The sequence below is a fragment of the Bufo gargarizans genome, chromosome 2 (genome assembly GCF_014858855.1).
Source record: "Bufo gargarizans isolate SCDJY-AF-19 chromosome 2, ASM1485885v1, whole genome shotgun sequence".
NCBI classification, from domain to species: Eukaryota; Metazoa; Chordata; class Amphibia; order Anura; family Bufonidae; genus Bufo; species Bufo gargarizans.
The window spans coordinates 8639268-8656469 of NC_058081.1; the positions used below are offsets into that span (position 1 = coordinate 8639268).

Consider the following 17202-nt stretch of genomic DNA (forward strand, 5'->3'; position numbering starts at 1 on the left):
TTCGCGATTGCCTATTCTTTGCAATGTCCAGTCTACTGAGAATGCCACTTTTGTGTAGTCTTTGACCTTCTACTCATTGTATGACATGATCTATACTTGATGTAATGACTTCTATTCTCCTGCTACACATCTTGCAAGATGTGCAAATCTATATTAATGTACCTTGTTACGTTATGAAAATAAAAATTTTAAATAAAAAATAAAAATGCTTTTATTGTTTTAAATGTAAAAAAAAAATAGTTGACATATTAGGTATCGCCGCGTCCATAACAACCTGCTCTATAAAAATACCATATGACCTAACCCCTCAGGTGTGCACCGTAAAAAATAAAAAAGCCATTTTTTTTCACCTTACATCACAAAAAGTGTAATAGCAAGCGATCAAAAAGTCATATGCACCCCAAAATAGTGCCAATCAAACAGTCATCTCATCCTGAAAAAAATGATACCATATCTAAGACAATCGCCCAAAAAATAAAAAATAAACTATGGCTCTCAGACTATGGAGACACTTAAATATGATTTTGTTTCAAAAATGATATTTTGCAAAAAATAAACTTAAATAAATAAAAAAGTAGACGAAAAATTACTTAAATAAATAAAAAAGTTGACATATTAGGTATTCCTACGTCTATAACACCCTTCTCTATAAAAATATCACAGAACCTAACCCCTCAGGTGAACACCGTAAAAAAAATACAAATAAAAATAAAAAGTGTGTCAAAAAAGCCATTTTTTGTCACCTTACATCACAAAAAGTGTAATAGCAAGCTATCAAAAAGTCATATGCTCCCTAAAATAGTGCCAATCAAACCGTCATCTTATCCCGCAAAAATGATACCCCAAAAAATAAAAAAATATGGCTCTCAGAATATGGAGACACTTAATCATTATTATTTTTTGTTTAAAAAATGCTGTTATTGTGTAAAAAATAAATAAAAAAGTATACATATTAGCTATCGCCGCGTCAGTAAGAACCTGCTGTATAAAAATATCACATGACCTAACCCCTCAGGTGAGCACAGTAAAAAACAAAAAATAAAAAGTGTGTCAAAAAAGACATTTTTTGTCACCTTACATCACAAAAAGTGTAATACCAAGCGATTAAAATGTCATATGGACCCTAAAATAGTATCAATCAAATCGACATCTCATACTGAAAAAAATTAGCCCCTACATAAGACAGTCGCCAAAAAAATAAAAATAAAATGGCTTTTAGAATATGGAGACACTAAAAAAATCAATAATAAAAAAAATATATATTATGTAAAACTGAAACAAATAACCAAAAAAGTTGTCATATTTGGTATTGTTGCATCCATAACAACCTGCTCTATAAAAACAGCACATGATCTAACCTGTCATATGAACATTGTAAATAACAAAAAATAAAAACGGTGCCAAAACAGCTATTCTTTGTTACCTGTTAAAATTATCCCAGTGAAATCAGCCCTCCAAAAACCATATGGCGTTCCTTTCCTTCTGCGTCCTGCCATGTGCCTGTAAAGCAGTTTACGACCACATATGGGGTGTTTCTGTAAACTACAGAATCAGTGTAATAAATATTGAGTTTTGTTTAGCTGTTAACTCTTGCTCTGTTAGCAGAACAAAATTGATTAAAATGGAAAATCTGCCCAAAAAGTTAAATTCTGAAATGTCATCTACATTTTCCTTTAATTCTTGTGGAACACCTAAAGGGTTAAGAAAGTTTGTAAAATCAGTTTTGAATACCTTGAGGGGTATCGTTTCTAAAATGGGGCCATTTATTCGTGGTTTCTATTATGTAAGCCCCACAAAGTGACTTCACACCCGAACTGGTCCTTAAAAAGTGGGTTTTGGAAATTTTCAGAAAAATTTCAAAATTTGCTTCTGAACTTCTAAGCCTTCTAACGTCCCAAAAAAATAAAATGTCAAATTACAAAATTATCCAAACATGAAGTAGAAATATGGGAAATGTAAAGTAATAACTATTTTAGGATGTATCACTATCTGTTTTAAAAGCAGAGAAATAGACATTTTGAAAGATGCACATTTAAAAAAAAAAAAATCTTTGGTATTTTATTAGTAATAAAAATGAAATAATTTGACTCAAATTCACCACTATCATGAAGTACAATATGTGACGAGAAAACAATCTCAGAATGGCCTGGATAAGTAAAAGTGTTATAAAGTTATTACCACATAAAGTGGTAATAGTCCACTCCATAGTCCACTTAACCCCTTCAGGGACCTGCCATTTTTCACCTTAAGGACCCGGACATTTTTAGCAAATCTGACGTGTCGTCAGATTTGCTAAAAATGTCCGGGTCCTTAAGGTGAAAAATGGCAGGTTCCTGAAGGGGTTAAGTAGACTATGGAGTTGTATACTAGTAATTATGCTGAAAAGCAATAGATCAATGCAGAGCCTGTGGATGTTAGTGATGAGCGGCAGGTGCCATATTCGATTTCGACCAAATTCGCGAATATTCGATAGAATATTCGTTTTATCTTCATCGAAATCTAATATTCGTCATTATTCTAGTTATCGCGATTAATATGCAATTGAAATAATTGCGTATTGCGATTTTAACTTATGGTCACTCTCCTATTGTTTGATATCTAGAATTAGTGAAGATGACGAATATGACAAATGTATTCGTCATATTCCTCAAAACGAAGATAACTAAGTATTCTCCATCTTCGTTTTAGCTACCTATTCGTCAACTTTTTTTTTTTATAAATAGAATCATTATAATAATCAAGTATTTAACTATTCAATAAAAAAAAAGCAAAGTAATATAATCGCATAGCGAATTCAAGATCTAATAATCGAATTCCGATTTCAACTTAGCACTCTTATATTCCATATTCGTTAATTCTAGCCTAATATGGAATATAGCAGTGCTAAGATAAAATCGAATTTCGATTATTATAACTTGAATTAATCGCATTGCTATTTCAACTTGCAGCTGTCCAGATTGAACCAAACCAACCAATAAAGTGAATCCTGCTCTATTTTCTTATTTGTTAAATCTAATAGTCAATTGTTCACATTAGGGCTCTTTCACACTTGCGTTCTTTTCTTCCGGCATAGAGTTCCGTCGTCGGGGCTCTATGCCGGAAGAATCCTGATCAGTTTTATCCTAATGCATTCTGAATGGAGAGAAATCCGTTCAGGATGCATCAGGATGTCTTCAGTTCCGGAACGGAACGTTTTTTGGCCGGAGAAAATACCGCAGCATGCTGCGCTTTTTGCTCCGGCCAAAAATCCTGACGACTTGCCGCAAGGCCGGATCTGGAATTAATGCCCATTGAAAGGCATTGATCCGGATCCGGCCTTAAGCTAAACGTCGTTTCGGCGCATTGCCGGATCCGACGTTTAGCTTTTTTAGAGTGGTTACCATGGCTGCCGGGACGCTAAAGTCCTGGCAGCCATGGTAAAGTGTAGTGGGGAGCGGGGGAGCAGCATACTTACCGTCCGTGCGGCTCCCGGGGCGCTCCAGAGTGACGTCAGGGCGCCCCACGCACATGGATGACGTGATCGCATGGCACGTCATCCATGCGCATGGGGCGCTCTGACGTCATTCTGGAGCGCGCCGGGAGCCGCGCGGACTGTAAGTATACCGCTCCCCCGCTCCCCGCTCCTACTATGGCAACCAGGACTTTAATAGCGTCCTGGCTGCCATAGTAACACTGAAAGCATTTTGAAGACGGATCCGTCTTCAAATGCTTTCAGTACACTTGCGTTTTTCCGGATCCGGCGTGTAATTCCGGCAAGTGGAGTACACGCCGGATCCGGACAACGCAACTGTGAAAGAGGCCTTAGTCAACTTTCCAATTAGTCCCCCACTATAAGTTTTGATCGCGTTGGAATGGAACATTAGAGCTATTAGTCTGATTTACTATTGGTTGGCTCAATAGAATTAAGTTTCATTCGTACACGAATACAACTTAGAGCGAGGTACCAATATGAAATTTGCCTGCCTATACAGTTCGTTATCTCGATAATACGTAATTTAAATAATCGTGAGCGTGCGTCCGTGCGTGCATGCGTCTGTGCGTGCGTGCCTGGGATCGCAAGGAGAGTGGAGAGAGACCGATTCTACAGACGAAAATGGCAAGAAGCAATTTGGATGAGGAAGAGCTGGAATATTTGATCACTGTAAGTAATTCTACCGGAAAAAGTATGTCACTGTGCTGTTGTCCAAGTCCAAGGTGCGCCCACTGTTCCAAGTCACTCTTAAAGGGCAAGCCACTTTTCAAGTCACTCTTAAAGGGGAAGAAACTATTCAAGTCACTCTTAAAGGGGAAGCCACTGTTCAAGTCACTCTTAAAGGGGCGGCCACTGTTATAGTCACTGTTAAAGGGGAGGCTACTGTTCAAGTCACTCTTAAAGGGGAGGCCACTGTTCAAGTCACTCTTAAAGGGGAGGCCACTGTTCAAGTCACTCTTAAAGGGGAAGCCACTGTTCAAGTCACTCTTAAAGGGGAGACCACTGTTATAGTCACTGTTAAAGGGGAAGCCACTATTCAAGTCACTCTTAAAGGGGAAGAAACTATTCAAGTCACTCTTAAAGGGGAAGCCACTGTTCAAGTCACTCTTAAAGGGGCGGCCACTGTTATAGTCACTGTTAAAGGGGAGGCTACTGTTCAAGTCACTCTTAAAGGGGCGGCCACTGTTATAGTCACTGTTAAAGGGGAGGGCACTGTTCAAGTCACTCTTAAAGGGGAAGCCACTGTTCAAGTCACTCTTAAAGGGGAAGCCACTGTTCAAGTTACTCTTAAAGGGGAGGCCACTGTTCAAGTCACTGTTAAAGGGGAAGCCACTGTTCAAGTCACTGTTAAAGGGGAAGCCACTGTTCAAGTCACTCTTAAAGGGGAAGCCACTGTTCAAGTCACTCTTAAAGGGGAAGCCACTTTTCAAATCACTCTTAAAGGGGAAGCCACTGTTCAAGTCACTCTTAAAGGGGTGGTCACTGTTCAAGTCACTCTTAAAGGGGAGGCCACTGTTCAAGTCACTCTTAAAGGGGAAGCCACTGTTCAAGTCACTCTTAAAGGGGTGGCCACTGTTTTTGTCACTCTTAAAGGGGAGGTCTTTGTCAAAGTCACTATTAAAAGGGCGGACTCTGTCAAGGTCACTGTTACATGGGAGGCCATTCTTGAAAGTCACTGTTAAAGTGGCGTCCACTGTGGAGTTTAATTCTTATATTTGCTTTGAATAAAAATGTTTTTATTTTTTCTTTACTTTCATATAGTTCCATAGGGAACTATATAAATATCTACTCTTTTACCATTTTCATATAAAATTTAATTTTTTATGGTTGAGATGACTATAATTACTAATAATTGTATTTTACAACTTTGGGATTACATCCTTTAATTGTTATCTTGCAGACTATGTTGCAGAAGGGATATGACGAGCTGGGTTCTCGTGGAGAGAAACAGACCACTGTGAGGAGAATGGCTAACATCCAGTGGCAGAGGAATGGCAAGATTCATTCTAAGGGAGCCTATTTAAAAAAGTGGTCAGACCTAAAACGCCACAAAATGGATCTCATAGAAGAGATCAGAGACAAAAATTGTCCAGGTACGATGCTTACATTAATTTTCTATCAACCACCTATTGTTATTTATGTGTTCAGTTATGCAAATAAGTATTTCTATCCCTTTACAACTGATAACTTAGTTGAGTGGTGTCGAACCGATGGGACGGGTGCTAGAGGCGGCACTCAGAGCCCTCTCTGTGGACCGCATACCCTTGAAAAGGTCTAAGGCGTACTAATCGGCTTTAGACATTTCCTACCATACAGCTTGGCAGGCACACTATTAACAGCACAGTCAGCATATTGAATGTAGGCAGCTGTTACAGCAAAATGATAATTGTGTGTAAGACAGACTATACTGGTATCAGGTACAATGGGAACGTTGGAAATTTGCAATAAATAATTTTGTTGGGTTTCTCTTCTGCCTAAATGTTCTCCAGCACGAATTTGATAAATGTTGGGACACGTAGCTGATTATCCCTTTACAATATATACAGACACTCACAGCGAGATACAGATATATGATGTAAACCCTTATCCAATGTCAAAACAGTTGACTTGGTCCACCTCATTGAAATAACCCTGCAACAGTACCTTGCAAACCAATACCCCCCGCTACCTCATCCTAGCTATTAACATACTCAACTCTCAACCATCTGAAAGACTTCATTCATAGTTTCATCGAACACCAAATCATGTGAAATCAAACATAGGGGTAATCATTTTCCCATCCAGATACCACCATAGATTAATTTGTGTACCGTTAGCTTTTTTTTTTGCTTTGCTTGTTTATCTTGGAATTTTTGTAAAATTTGTTCATTACAGGGGTGCCTCTTCCAAAATTGTGCGCTAAGCGCTCGAATAAGAAGAAGGTGGTGGAAGAAGAGATGATGGAGGATGAGGAGGAGGATGAGGAGCAGCCAGGACCATCAGGGCATCAGGCCCATAGCCCACCTGAGGCAGATGAGGTCCAGAAGGATGAGGAGGAGGAGGAAGACGAGGTGGTGACCACCCCCCGCCAGGAGGGTATATATTTTCTGTTGATGTTTTAATGTCCCCACACACATACAGGTGTCAGTTTAGTCTTCACCACAGGCAGATTTGATTCAAGAAAACAATTATATACAAGTTCAAGTTCAACCTCTAATTGTTATTCAGACTTCAGATATTGCATAACCTAAAGTCCCCCACTTTGCGTTCACTCCAAGCAGTGTAACAAAAATATTAGTATATCACCAGTCTTTAGGGTCTGCCAGAGACCATGCTCATTTCTCTGCAGGTTCAGTTTTCACATCTCCTGTCCACACTTGAAAAGAACAGCATTTTTAATCCAAACTTTATTAAAAAGGCTTGATGGAGTACGGGAGTGAGCTGTGCCACTATATCTGTCTGGGCACTCAATCCAAAAACACGGACCCTAATTAATTCCACATAAAGTTTTTTTTACAGCTAGCTGATGTTACTGGTGTACTGATTTCCGTAAAGTATCTGAATCAGGCATACTGTTTAATATTGGATGTAACGAGCATCCAAAATATAAAAATTTTCTTAGACTAAAAAATAAAGTGCACAAAACCATATTAATATTTATCTAAAAAATGGTGTAAAAACTATGAAACTGTCAACAAAGAACGTACAACAGTAATATAAAACATGAACACTATAAAGTAATTAATCTACATAAAAAGTATCAACTTAACTACTAAGTCCATAACCCTAAAGTCTAAAGAACTATTATTAATCCTAACTAAACCAATATATGATGTATTAACATAGTAACATAGTACATTAGGCCGAAAAAAGACATTTATCCATCCAGTTCGGCCTGTCATCCTGCAGGTTGATCCAGAGGAAGGCAAAAAAAACTGTGAGGTAGAGAGTTCCATAGTCTCACTGCTCTTACCGTAAAGAATCCTCTTCTTTGTTTGTGTACTAGCCTTCTTTCCTCCAGACGCAGAGGATGTCCCCTTTGATAATCTTTCAGGGTACTGTAGTCCATCCATTCCAGTTATTACTTTAGTTGCCCTCCTCTGGACCCTCTCCAGCTCTGCTATGTCTGTTTTGTTCACAGGAGCCCAGAACTGTACACAGTACTCCATGTGTGGTCTGACTGGCGATTTGTAAAGTGGTAGGACTATGTTCTCATCATGGGCATCTATGCCCCTTTTGATGCAACCCATTATCTTATTGGCCTTGGCAGCAGCTGCCTGACACTGGTTTTTGCAGCTTAGTTTGCTGTTTATTAAAATTCCTAGGTCCTTTTCCATGTCAGTGTTACCGAGTGTTTTACCGTTTAGTATGTACAGGTGACATTATTCCTTCCTATGTGCATAACTTTACATTTATCAGTGTTAAACCTCATCTGCCACTTATCTGCCTCCAATCTATGCAGATCCCTCTGTGGTAGTATACTGTCCTCTTCATTGGTAATTACTTTACACAGTTTAGTGTCATCTGCAAAAATTGATATTTTACTATGCAAGCCTTCTACAAAATCATTAATAAATATATTGAAGAGAATAGGGCCCAATACTGACCCCTGAGGTCCCCCACTAGTTACAGTGACCCAATCTGAGTGTGTACCATTAATAACCACCCTCTGTTTTCTATCATTGAGCCAGTTACTTACCCACATACAAACGTTTTCTCCCAGTCCGAGCATTCTCATTTTATATACTAACCTTTTATGTGGTACAGTGTCAAATGCTTTGGAGAAGTCCAGATACACGACATCCATTGATTCGCCGCTGTCAAGTCTAGAACTTACCTCCTCATAGAAACTGATTAAATTAGGGTTTGGCATGACCGATCCCTTATGAAGCCATGCTGATATGGCGCTATTTGCTTATTTCCGTTGAGATGCTCTAACATAGCATCTCTCAGAAAACCTTCAAACAGTTTACCCACAACAGATGTTAAACTTACTGGCCTATAGTTTCCGGGTCTGTTTTTGGACCCTTTTTGAATATTGGCACCACATTTGCCATGCGCCAATCCTGTGGGACATTCCCAGTCAGTATAGAGTCTGCAAATATCAGAAATAAGGGTCTGGCTATGACATTACTTAATTCCCTTAGGATACGGGGGTTTATGCCATCTGGTCCTGGCGATTTGTCTATTTTAATCTTTTTAAGTCGCTGATGTACTTCTTCCAGGGTCAGACAGGACTTCATCTGCTTTATACACCAAACAATGATTGTCTTTTAAAGTAGATTTAAAATTTATATTTCCTTTACTTTTACAGCAATAAACAACTTAATTAAAGAGATGAAAAATGTGCAGCAGGAGCAGTGCGAACGCATGAAAAAGTTGAGGGTGCAGCTGATGAGAAGGATGAGGGATGAGCTGACCCTAGCAGAGGAGGCCAACCAAAAGGCCCTGGATGGACTGCTCCAAAAGCTCCAAAAAATTAAAAAAATTGCCTTAATTTTTATTTTCATTTGTTTTTTGGGGCTTCAGTTATTTATGTTCTTAATTTTTTTTTTCATTTAAAGATTGTTTTATAAAACTTTATTGTTCTATAAAATTTGTTGTGTTTTGTTTTATTGTAACAAATGTGGTTACAGTGCGGACAATTTTGTCTGGGCCAAAGTAATAATTCATTATCATTACATACAGCAGCCGCCGTTACATGAAAACATGGTAATAGACATGGCGCCGCTTATGGTCGCACCACTTATTCACTATGACTATTTTCTTGTGCCAGTGGTCATGTGTGTGCCACAATTCAAACCAAATACTGCAGACTGTGGTGCTCTTAGCAGCACGCGTGACGGGACCAGGTCCAATCATAGACCTTGTACAACATGCATACATGTAATCCAAAACTATTAAAATACAAGTATTTGTACTTAATGTGATCATGTCATCAAAAAAAAAAAAAAAAAATTATGGCTATAAATGGAAAAAAAATTATTTTAGGTTACCGTTATAACATTACATTGTATTTAAATTGCATGTGTGTGGGGTATGAGCAATGGGGTATTGGCCAATGGCCATTTGAGGAGAGGTGTACCTGTGTAGTGAGGTGATGGTACGCTATGGGGTGTACAGCTGGTTCGCCTCCACGTGGTGCACCCTGGGTTATGGTAAAAGAACCAGCGAATACTGAAATACTGGGGGTCAATCATTACTTCTCATAAACTGTGTGTGAGTGAGGAGGTGGGGGGGACATGAAGGAGGGGGGTTTAAGGTGGTGGAGGGTTTAAGGGAGAGGGGGGGTTGGTGTGGGTTTAAGAGCGGATATACAGTGTGTAGCACGTAAATAGAGGTGCGATGTTTGTCTGCTCTCCATACATACATGTTACAGACATTGTAGTGTGATGTAACTCCTTTAATTTGGATTCTCAATGTGGTTACTAATAATAGGAAATATTATCACATTGTGATTAAAAATTAGCACTGCTAGATTCAATATCAGTTAAGTTAGTTAATTCTAGACCCATTCCATTAGAGACCCAGCAGCAGCCTCAAGTTGAAATCGCAATGCGATTAATATAACTCGAAGTAATCGCATGGCGATTTCAACTTAGTACTGCTATATTCCATATTCGTTAATTCTAGCCTAATACGGAATATAGCAGTGCTAAGTTGAAATCGCAATTCGATTAATTCAAGTTATAATAATCGAATTGCGATTTCAACTTGGACCTGGTTTACTATGGTTGGCTTGGTAGAATTAGCGAATATGACGAATGTATTCCTCATATTCCACAAAACGAAGATAACGAAGTATTCTGCATCTTTGTTTTAGCTACCTATTCGTCAACTTCGCTAATTCTAGCAATCAAATAGGAAAGTTCACTATAGAGACAGCTAAGTTTAATTCGCTATGCGATTATATTACTTTGCTTTTTTTATAAATAAAATAATTATAATAATTATCAGGTATTATAATTATTCTATTTATTTAAAAAAAAAAGCAAAGTAATATAATCGCATAGCGAGTTAAACTTAGCTGTCTCTATAGTGAACTTTCCTATATGATTGCTAGAATTAGCGAAATTGATGAATAGGTAGCTAAAACGAAGATGCAGAATACTTTGTTATCTTCGTTTTGTGGAATATAACGAATACATTCGTCATATTCGCTAATTCTACCAAGCCAACCATAGTAAACCAGGTCCAAGTTGAAATCGCAATTCGATTATTATAACTTGAATTAATCGAATTGCGATTTCAACGTAATTCTCAAATCCGACAGTACATTCTAGTATATGGAGACGTTCCCATGGTGATGGGGACGCTCCATGAGCACGGAAGTCGGCAGAAGCGGCAACGGGCACTGACTGGAGCAGCCAGGAATCCTAAGGACAGGTAAGAACAACTTTAGGGAAGTGGGAAAGAATAAAATATAACAATAAAAAAATAAAGAATATTCGAAAAAATCAAATTTATAGCACTATATTCGAAATATTCGCGAATTAGCGAAGTGCCGATATTCGCGCTCAACACTAGTGGATGTGTGGATCAATGTTTTTTGGAACTTTTGTTGCTACTCTACTGCTCCAGTCTACTTTTGGAGAGGTCATTCAGCATCTAACACTGAAGATCACAAGATTGCTGACAATGGCTACTTATAGCTAGCCCTGTAATGCCAATGTTTGCCTGACCATGACGTTCCATACTCTATTGCTAGCAGAGGATCTCAAAACCAGAGGGAAACACTTCAGTTTTGTCCCCATTCATTTTCAATGGGGACAAAACTTAACAAACAGGAACAGAGTGCACCAGAATGCATTCCGTTCCGGTTTGTTACATTCCCATGCTGGACACAAGACTGTTGGACATGAAAAAACTGGACCACTTACAATAATTTTTGTGCTGGATCTGGCATGTTCATTTTCAATATAATACAACTGGATCTGTCCTGAACGGAGGCAGCCAGTTGTATTATTCAAACGGATGTGTTTTTCTGTGGTTTTGAGACCCCATGTTGGATCTCAAAACCGAACAGCAAAAACTGATATGCTAAAGTAGTCTAATTTTGGATGATTATTCATATCTCATGTTTATCAATTATTTCTTGTATGGCTTTTCTAATGTCTTTATTTCTCAGGCTGTATATAATGGGGTTAATCATAGGAGTAAATACAGTATACAGCAGGGAGAGGATTTTGCTTATTGTTAGTGTTTTCCCTTTTGTTGGGACAACATAAACACTGAATATAGTCCCATAGAATATGGAGACCACAATGAGGTGAGAGCTACAGGTGGAGAAGGCTTTCTGTCTACCAGTACTGGATGGGATCCTCAAAATTTCTAAACCAATGTAAACATAAGAAATTATAATGATTGTGGTTGGTATTATTACAATTGGAATACTTAGTAAATAAATCTCTAGTTGGATAATAAGGGTATCAGAACAAGCAAGTTTTAGTAACGGGACAATGTCACAGAATAAATGGTCAATGGTATTTGGTCCACAAAAATGTAGTTTTGCCACTGTTATGATGTAAGTCAAAATAAAAATGCATCCAAATATCCAAGAGAAGAAGGACAATATCACACAATGGGTACTTGTCATGATAGAGGTGTAACGGAGGGGATTACAGATGGCCACATATCTGTCATAAGACATCACTGTGAGAAGAAGACATTCTAAAGTTTCTGAGGCACAGAAGACATAAAGCTGAAAGATGCAGTTGTTAAAAGTAACGGTCTGGCCATTATTCAGTAAGATGTGGAGCAGGTTGGGGACAATATCAGTGGGTAACAAGATGTCGCTGATGGACAGCTGCGAGATGAAGAAGTACATTGGAGAGTGGAGATTCTTGCAGGTGGACACCAGGGTGATGATCAGGAGGTTCCCACACATTGTCCCACAGTAAGCCACCAGGAGGAGACAGAACAGGGATATTTTTAAACTTTGACTGATTTGAAATCCTAAAAGAAAAAACTCAGAGACTACCGTCATATTGTTCTCCTGTGTGTAGAAGAATGGTACCTAAGCTTCAATAATCCAAAACGATTCATTGAATTTATCATAATAATCTAGAGCAAATTCACGTGCTAAACAATGTACATATTATATGATATACCATACTTACAGAACTACTTCTTCTTCCAGATTACTCCACACATCGTGTGAGAAGACTCGGTGGCGCAGTATAATTCCGTTCACTTGAATGGGTTAAGTACTTGCAATGAGACTGCTCCACTGCTGCAAGCGAGACAATGCGCAGTGTAATCTTGAAGAGGAAGCAGCCATCTAACCTATCTATCCACAGTATCTGTTATACTGTATATGCATTGCTTTTACAATATATTTATATTATGTTGTATACTTTGTAACTGTGGATGAGTGAACTTCCGTTATAGATTCCGTATCACGGTATATAACGGAATGCTATGTCTCCTGTCCTGAAACCAGACAGATCCGTTATGCTGCCCATTGACATTTATTATGAGGAAATGCAAAACGGTATGCCTCTTGAAGGCTTTTGTGGTGCATTCTGTGATTATATTCTGTGATACCGAATACATAACGGAATTCCACTAATGCCCGAACTTGAAAAACACAAGTTCGCTCATCCCTATTTGTAACATCAAATACCAGATCTGTCTAAAATTACTAAAATCATTCAACACAAGTTGTACATTAAATATCAACGATAACTATTTTTTAAAGTTTCAATTATGTTAGAAAAGAAAACCCTTTTATGTATTTTGACCTGAATTTAGGACACTTGAAAATAGGATAGTACTGTTCTTTTAGGGGCCAGCTGTTCCGTTCCACAAAATACGGTATGCACATGGACGTCAATCTTATTTTTTGAGGACCGTAAAATACATACGGTCGTGTGCATGAGCCCTTGGACAATAATTTTCCTAACTACTCACGTTAGGTGTTCCTGTGTTCTTGGCATTCATTTCCAGATTCATATCTTTTTCTCGTTGCCCTCAGATCTCTGTAAGACAGCTTTGTTGTCAGCTTCCGTGACTGAGACCACATGTAGCATTAAGGATATTTATGTAGAAGATGAAGGCGAGGTGCCAAGAAAATTATCAACCTGGAGATGTGCTAATGTCTAATATGTCTCTAGTGTCACAGTCTTTGGAGAAATATAAAAATAAATCATTTACAGATTAAGATTAAATTCTTTCATTTATAAGAATATATGAAACAAACTTTTTTTTTATACCTGAGGGGAGATCTAATAACTAAGGATACATATATAAGAGGTCAGTACAGAGAAAACTCCCATCATCTATTGTATTTATACCCAAAATTGTGACATAAACAGGAAGCATTTTCTTCGTCTGAAGGAAAGAAGGTTTGTACACAAACATAGAAGAGGATTCTTTACGGTAAGAGCAGTGAGACTATGGAACTCTCTGCCCTAGGAGGTGGTGATGGTGAGTACAATAAAGGAATTCAAGAGGGGCCTGGATGTATTTCTGGAGAGTAATAATATTACAGGCTATAGCTTCTAGAGAGGGGACGTTGATCCGGGGAGTTATTCTGATGCCTGATTGGAGTCAGGAGGATTTATTTCCTCTAAGGTAAGGAAAATTAGCTTTATGACAGCTTTTTGCCTTCTTCTGGATCAACTCTGCAGATCAGGATAACAGATTGCACTGGATAGACGTTTCGGGAGGTGTCTGGGCGGTGGTGGTGGGGGCAGCATGCTTTGATGTTACTTTGTTAAAAAGAGCTAGTTATGGATAGAGCTTTTCACTATATGGGGCATTTCCCCACCCTTCAGCATGACATTTATAAAAGGTTCCCTTTAAAAGGGTTGTCTGGGCAATTACAATAAACCTGAGCAAACCTGTCAAGATTCAGTTCAGATCTGATTAGATAGTAACATAGTAACATAGTACATAAGGCCGAAAAAAGACATTTGTCCATCCAGTTCGGCCTGTCATCCTGCGCCTATCCCCACATTATTTGTTTGATTGTATATATAGGCGTATATTTAATATACCACTCTAGTTTATTTTCCATTTAGTCCAATTGCAACACAGGGAATGGCAGGCTTTCTGTCTAGCAGCATTGACACCGCTCAGTGGATGGGAGACCCTAGTGAGGTGTTCTCTGAACGAGACATATCCTTTTCCTCCCAGACTATTACCATCTCATCTGCTTTCAAACAAGTCACCAGGATCTATAAAAATTTTGTTAGATCTTGGTGGGAGGTGCAGTCCTTAGAAACATACATTGGGAATAAAATTGTCCCACGTGGTTTGAGGAACCCCATTACACCAGCAGTCCGACTGAGATCTATGGATTTTCTGAAAAAGTGGGAGAAGGAATCCGTAGATTCATCTTTGAGACTGATGAAACTCCTATTGGAGGAGGAAAAGAGTGTTGTGACATCTCTGGAAAGTGAATTGAAGGAAGCGATTGAGGCAACCAAAAAATTTAGTAGTCATACTGACTTCAATAAAAAAGAGTCACTCCTTCAAATCTCCGTGGAAAAATATACTGCCCAGTTAAAAGAAAAGAAACACTCCCTCTTCAATAGGGATATCAGAGACTTCAAAGAGGGCAAAATCTTTGATTATAGCACTAAACACTCAGATGCCCTTGAGCTAGATACAGAAGTTTCTTCCTCAGAGGGTGAACCAGACTCAGAGGCTACTGGTGGCACAAGAAGACCATATGGTGGTAGAAATAGGGGTCAGGGCAGCAGAAGGGGACGAGGGGGTAGAGGTCAATACGGTAGGGGGGGGTTTTTTAGACGATACCCCGCCGATTTCTCAATACCTACTGAGGAACAAACATTGACATCCCCCTGCGTTTCCCAAACAGCATCCCAATTTTCATCTAGATCAGCGAGGGATGAGTTACAAGTTATTAACTTGTCTTCACGCATTCTGACCACCATGGAGACTCAAGTGTTACAAAAGGGCCTTTCGTTTGTCCCGATGCGCAGATTTGATTGTTTTGGGTGGGTTAAAGACCTAAATCTATTTGCGCGCAAACTCAAATGGCGCAAATTCTTTGTCACCCATGACCGCAGAAAATGCGAGGAACTAGGAATTGATATGTCAGATCTGCCAGAAGTCCAAATTCTATCAGATCTTCTTGCTGAGGGACAAAGAAATCCAGGCGATGGTCCATTCACCAAGCTCAGATTACCCTCAACCAAAATGCCGCCTATTGGTGACTGCACCCCAATTGACACATCCATAGTGTCCAATAAGCTGAGTCAGATTGATACGCATGGACTCAGCAGCGACAATCTGAATGATCAAGAAAGAGGGGCTTTGTGGTTATTGCAGCAGGATAAGGAAGTGGTGATTAAATCATCAGATAAGGGCGGGAATATTGTTGTTCTTGGGCACGAACAATACCGCAACATGTGTATGAGCGTGCTCAAGGATAAGCTCACATATGAACTACTCCCGTCTGATCCCACTCCAGCCTATAAGATGGAACTGTCCTGTATTTTGAACCAAGCCCTAGAGAAGAAACTCATTGATAAGACTGAATTGGCTTTTTTGTTACCTGCACACCCAGTCACTGCGGCCTTCTATTGTCTCCCCAAAGTTCATAAGGGGTATGAACCTCTAAAGGGGAGGCCTATAGTGTCTGGGAATAACTGTTTGACAGCCAATATCAGTACTTACGTGGACACCATCTTGCGTCCATTTGTCAATAGTTTGCCCTCACATGTAAGGGATACTATGGATGTGCTGGGACGTTTGGATGGTGTCCAATGTGTCAAGGGCACCTATTTAGCTAGTTTGGACGTGGAGGCGCTCTACAGCTCAATTCCTCATGGGTTGGGCTGTGGAGCGATCCTAACGTTCCTTCAGCAGAGGGGTGAACAATACAGGGACCACAATGCTTTTGTCATGGAACTGTTGAGTTTCATACTCACACATAACGTATTTTTGTTTGACGGCTGTATTTTCCACCAGCTCAGGGGGGTCGCAATGGGTAGTCCCTGTGCCCCTACTTTTGCGAACCTGTACCTGGGCTGGTGGGAAAGAGAGGTAGTGTTCTGTGAGGACATGGAGCGATTCACGAATGTGGTCCCCCTCTGGATCAGATACATCAATGATGTGCTGATCCTGTGGGGGGGGGCGACAGTGAGCTGTTCCTCGAATTTGTTGCGGTCCTCAATAAGAATACTCTGGGACTGTTCTTCACCTCAGAAATTGATATGAACAGTATTTCCTTCCTGGATCTTTCCATCTCATTGTCGGCTGATGGGCATATTAGTACCAACGTTTTTAGAAAGCCCACAGCCACGAATAATCTTCTGAAATGGGAGAGCGCGCACCCTTTGGCCCTCAAGAGGGGAATTCCTAAGGGCCAATATTTGAGGGTGAGGAGGAACTGTTCCCATCTTGGTGACTTTAGGGTGGCTGCTAAAGATCTTCAGCAGAGGTTTCAGTGTCGTGGTTATCCTCAGCAGTGTCTAAAACAGGCCTATCAGCACTCAATGAGCACCAACAGGGATCTGTTGTTGTCTCCGAAAAAGAGAGACACTGGTGACATCGTGAGGATTATCGGGACGTTTGACAGTGCCCATGATAGGGTGCGTCATGTTCTTGCTGAGCACTGGGACATACTTAAATCTGATCCAGATATTGGTTGTTTGATTCCAGCCAACCCCTCAGTCACATATCGGCGCAACAACAATCTATGTGATATGTTGACGCATAGCCTATACACTAGCCCCCGTCCGCAATCATGGCTACGAAACCCACTTGCAGGCACATTT

At 39.6% G+C, this 17202-nt stretch overlaps 2 protein-coding genes across 2 annotated transcripts in view; one reads left to right on the top strand and one right to left on the bottom strand.

Annotated features, from left to right (window-relative positions):
* The window catches only part of LOC122925414 (olfactory receptor 1009-like), an 80407-nt gene extending 71690 nt beyond the window's left edge, over positions 1–8717 (top strand). The window contains exons 4-5 of the mRNA XM_044276776.1: positions 5373–5565; positions 8677–8717. Of these exons, the coding sequence (XP_044132711.1) occupies positions 5373–5565; positions 8677–8717 (234 nt within the window). The remainder of the gene's footprint in view (positions 1–5372; positions 5566–8676) is intronic.
* Positions 8718–11519: 2802 nt separating this feature from the next.
* On the bottom strand, positions 11520–13405 carry LOC122925415 (olfactory receptor 1J2-like). Its single transcript, XM_044276777.1, has 2 exons — positions 13364–13405; positions 11520–12446 (listed from the first exon to the last, which is right to left on the bottom strand). Exons 1-2 carry the CDS (start codon positions 13403–13405, stop codon positions 11520–11522), a joined length of 969 nt encoding a protein of 322 aa, XP_044132712.1.
* Positions 13406–17202: the final 3797 nt, after the last annotated feature.

Bases quoted from the DNA above. Each gene is read 5' to 3' on its own strand.
- LOC122925415 (XM_044276777.1), bottom strand. From the start codon at position 13,405: ATGAATCTGGAAATGAATGCCAAGAACACAGGAACACCTAAC. The intron at 12,447-13,363 runs GTGAGTAGTTAG...TTCTACACACAG, and splicing joins AGAACACAGGAACACCTAAC to GAGAACAATATGACGGTAGT.